General features: G+C 36.5%; 1 protein-coding gene across 1 annotated transcript; it reads left to right on the top strand.

Moving 5' to 3' along the window:
• The first annotated feature begins 1,182 nt into the window (after positions 1 to 1,182).
• LOC141406277 (uncharacterized) lies at positions 1,183 to 2,152 on the top strand. Its single transcript, XM_073991558.1, has 3 exons — positions 1,183 to 1,345; positions 1,403 to 1,851; positions 1,913 to 2,152. The coding sequence occupies exons 1-3, from the start codon at positions 1,235 to 1,237 to the stop codon at positions 2,004 to 2,006; spliced, it is 654 nt and encodes a 217-aa protein (XP_073847659.1). The 5' UTR covers positions 1,183 to 1,234; the 3' UTR covers positions 2,007 to 2,152.
• The last annotated feature ends 2,407 nt before the right edge of the window (positions 2,153 to 4,559 follow it).

Here is a 4,559-nt window from a genome sequence, read left to right as displayed (position 1 = left end):
CAATAAATGTTGTTTTTCGAGTTCATTGTTTCTCCAAATATTTTATTCTTGTGCTTATCTACAAATTTGCTTCAGAAGAAGATTCGCATTGGTTTCAGAGATATAGCCTCAAATTTCTTTAAAAACTCAATATTTAGCCATGTTTAGATGGGGCCATAAAATCCGAGCTGGATCTGACACAAAAAAAACCAAACTAGGGTATCTTGTCGTTTGGGTCTGTGCTTTCAAAAAATCCTCGGTTCGAAGTGTTTGCACAAGATCACCTTAAAAATGTTGCACAGTGTAATCGACCGTTTCTCCTTAACCCATTTATGGCAGAGATTTGTTTGCGAGAGAACTTAAATTTTTTTACGAAAATTATATTTTTGAGACCTTTATTTAAAAAATAACTTTTTTCTCTAAAACGTATAGCATTCCTGCAATCGGACCGTCTTTTAAAAATGTCGAACATTTTGAAGGGTAATATTCTTACACGACAATCTCTTGGTTTTTGCTTGAGAAAATATTTTTTAATATTTTTTTTAACAAATAATTTATTTATTTATGATTAAATTTAACTTTTTCATCAAAAGTGGAACATTACAAAAACGTAGATATTTTAATTGCTTGCGTTTTGCGCCAAATATTTAAAGTTTCATAAGCTTTGAATGACAAAAAACACAAAAATATGTGAAAATATCTGAGTTTCAGATAAATTTTTGCAACCAGTTTTTGTGTCTTTTAGAGGGGTAATAAAATGAAAATACAAAATGTGTGCGCGTAGTCTTTATTTTACATTTATCGGTATTCTTTACGAAGTTGTGATTATTTCATGTCATAATTTTAATTATATCATATAGTCGTGAGAGCCACTGCAAATTTCAATATTTCAAAATGTATTTTACTACTACAGTGACTGTTTTTCCGTTATGCTCCTGAGACAAATCACTGCACATTTCTAACAATTTATAGACCTTTTCGTTTATTTTAAATGTTTCCGTTAGATTACCTCGAAATGCTATACCATACACTGGTCATGGGGTCCGCTTAAATTTCACTATTGCTTGGTGGTTGGTCACTTGAATGGAATTATATAGTATGCAAGGTCGATTGTAATCAATCATTTCATATCACTTCCATATCTAAATGAGTTTTAAATTATGCCGGGAACCAACGGTACGGAGCGACATTTCAAGCACAATCGACATTTGACTGAATATTGTCGATCAGTCTAGTTACAATTTCTCCAAGAAAAATGCTAGCATTCGGTATTTTTTGTGTAATCTTCCTGGCGAATGGCCTTACATCTGCCCAACAAACGCAATTATGTCCAGAATCGCCTGGTATGTCTGTTAATGCAACTCAGGTATGTTTATGATGATGGAATTGATAGAACAACATGAAAACCGTTTACTTTTATCAGCTTAACGGAACATGGTGGGAGGTGGCTCGTAATCCAGCACCTGTTGGAAGTTGGGATTGCGTCGAAGTGAATTTCATTGTGGAACCTCAAAATATGGTCCGGATAGAGACAACGTATTCTAATACACCAAGTTACCTATGGGTCAATCAGACCATGTATGCCAATGTATCGATCGACGATACTAACAACGGTGGTTATAACATTTCCTATGTTAATGGACTTACCAACACACCGTACACAGTCTACAAACTACTGGACACCGACTACCAAAATTACGCCTTTGTATGTGGCTACACGAATGCTACAGATCCCAACACGTTCTTTGGTATTGTCCTGACACGCGATCGCTATCCGAATACAACGACACTCAACGAATACGAGGACATGGCTTCTCAGAACTACGGTAATTTCACCAATGGTACCATGTCCCTCATAACCCAGTCTCCAACGTAAGTAAACATCCACTTTCCACTATATGCTGTGCAGTTAACTTATCTTTGATTTGTTCAGATGTTATGCGGCCGGTGCCCATGGTCTACACCACTACACAATTCTAGCCACCGTGTTGGCAGTTATGCATGCCATGGTTCAGTTTCTCATGTAAGGAAAGCAGAGGACGGCCCGTGTTCTTTATGCAAATAAAGAGTTATTTGTTTCAAATGAAGAATATATATTCATATATAGGTGCATACATATACATGTGTGTGTTTCCCTTTTTAATATTGTCTTAAGAAATTAAAGTTTGCAAAACAATGATAGTTGTAAAGTAGTTTGGAATTTGTTAAAAAAGTTCCTCGCCGACAAGAAGGGGGGTTAAGCATAAAACTGTGTCATTCGTGGCATAGTTGAAGGTATTTACAAATGGTTGGCGGAAAATAGTTTACAAGGTTGTATGTATGTGTCATTCTTGCGTGCTGCTATTGAAAGTTGAGGGTGCGATGAACGATGTGCTCTGTTGCACTGATACACAAACAAACTCGATATGACTGCCAAAATTTATTGGAGGTGCTATATAACGCTGTCATCATCATTTTCATCAGGTCCCTTAGTTAGATACACATGTACATAGTGATTGTTTGTGTGAGTGTGTATGTAATGCAATGCAATGCAGGTGTAAGTGTAAGTAAAGTGTGTCAAAGTGTGAACTTAATTCACACTCCACCTCACCTTGTTTCTTCGATGATGCGGGCCAAGTTTTGTGCACCAGATGCGTTCACGGTATTCACCTACTTGAAAATGGCAGGGCAGTACGAAAAGGCTTAAATGGGTTCAATGCTACGTTCAGAAACAAAACAAAGTATATATTCGCATTTATAAAAAATGTTCTTTTTTGTGGTGGTTTTTATTTAAATACTAGCAGACCCCCGTCCGCGTTGCTGGTCCGTCGTAATGTGTTCTAATGACAATTTTTTATGGACTTTATGCTTGACAATTCAAAAATAGGTATTTTCTACCTCACTTCTTCCGTCCATTGTCAAACCGAGGAGAATTTTTAAATTTATCAACAGATTTTGTTTGTAACCTTTCTTTTCTCTTAGGGACTTTGTCGGATTTTTCGCCCATTGATGCTGTTTAGAATTTATTATCGTCCATGTCCCCTGTCTTTATCCGAAGCCGATCTAATTATAAAAGTTAAAACAAATGGTTATGTCGAATTCTCCCGCTTATTGAATCGTATATGTTTTAGTTTTCGATGGCTGATGGACCGTTGAACCTCACCATTTAAGGAAATTTGTAAATATGTATATCGTTTTTCTTGATCGGGGGCGCAACCACCGTTGTCTCGAAAATTAATTTGCAAGCCGATGCACTCTGCTAATATAGCGATTATAAAACAAACGGCCCCCGAAATTCATCTACAAATATATAGCATTTTGGACCACAGGACATTCCTGAACATTTTCTGCAAATTGCATGAAATTAGGTTCAGTAGTTTTGGAAAAATAAGTGGGCGTGATCATCAGTTTTTAGGATATAACATGTTTAAAAAGTGGACGTGCTACAAATACAAATATGTACCTAGGGTACACACAACCCCATTGCCTTCCAAAATTTATGCTGAAACCGATATAATCATAGGATTGGCTTAGACATATTGCGTTTAAAAGAAAGGCGTGGGGAAGGTACCCCACCTCCTCGGTTCAGTAGTTTTGTAGAAGTAACATATTGTAAAAAGTGGGCGTGGTCAAGTCTTTGGGTCCTAAAAAGTAGGTAAGGTCGGAGACACAACCACAATTGTCTCGCAAATTAATTTCCAAACGGATACATTTGTATAGCATTTTTGAAAAAAATATATAGGGTACAGATGAAGTAGCCTATTTTCACAGGGCTATCCCTTTATATTCCCTGACAATTTCAGGAAAATCGTTTCAGAAGTTTTTGTAGAAAAAATTAAATTTGAAAATTGAAAAAATTTTGCATAAAAACCTAAGTCGGGTTATGACGAACATTTCAAAAAAATAATTATCCAAATCGGTCCAGCCTTTCTCAACTGATGCCATTACCAACAAACGACATTTGATTTGTATTTATAAAGAAGATGTAGAATTTTTAAAGTTATAGGGTATAGGGGAAGTACCCCACCCCCTCCGAAATTATACAAAATTTGTAGCCCATTTTAGCCGGGGGTCATCCCTGTACATTCCCTGACAATTTCAGAAAAATAGATTCAATAGTTTTTGTAGAAAAGATAAAAATTGAAAATTGAAAAAAGTGGGCGTAAAAGTGTGCGTGGTCAAAGTCGGGTATGTTAACATTAAAAAAAAAAAAATAATTATCCAAATCCGTCGTGCCGTTCTCAACTGATGAACGACATTTGATTTTTATACCCTACACCACTATGTGGATAGGGTATTATAAGTTTGTTTTGGCCAAAAAGTTTGTAACGCATCGAAATAATGGTCGTAGACCCATATACCAAAATTATTGTCTCGACGACCTGAGTCGATCTGGCTATGTGTGTCCGTCCGTCCGTCTGTCCATCTAAACCTTGTAATCACGCTACAGGTCGCAATTTTGATCGGATCGTCACCAAATTTTGTGTGTTGATGAGGGTCCCGGAGCCTCTTCATTTTGGTGATGGTCGGATAATATTTAGGGCTCGGAATGGCCAAAAAACTTATTTGGAGAAAAAGTCAACGTTTTATTTCAAAGCCAA

Source organism: Musca autumnalis, unplaced genomic scaffold, assembly GCF_047663935.1.
Source record: "Musca autumnalis isolate F117 unplaced genomic scaffold, ASM4766393v1 scaffold_1, whole genome shotgun sequence".
In the NCBI taxonomy this organism is placed as follows: Eukaryota; Metazoa; Arthropoda; class Insecta; order Diptera; family Muscidae; genus Musca; species Musca autumnalis.
The sequence above is the reverse complement of the archived record's forward strand: the minus strand, read 5'-3'. Positions and strand labels throughout refer to the sequence as shown.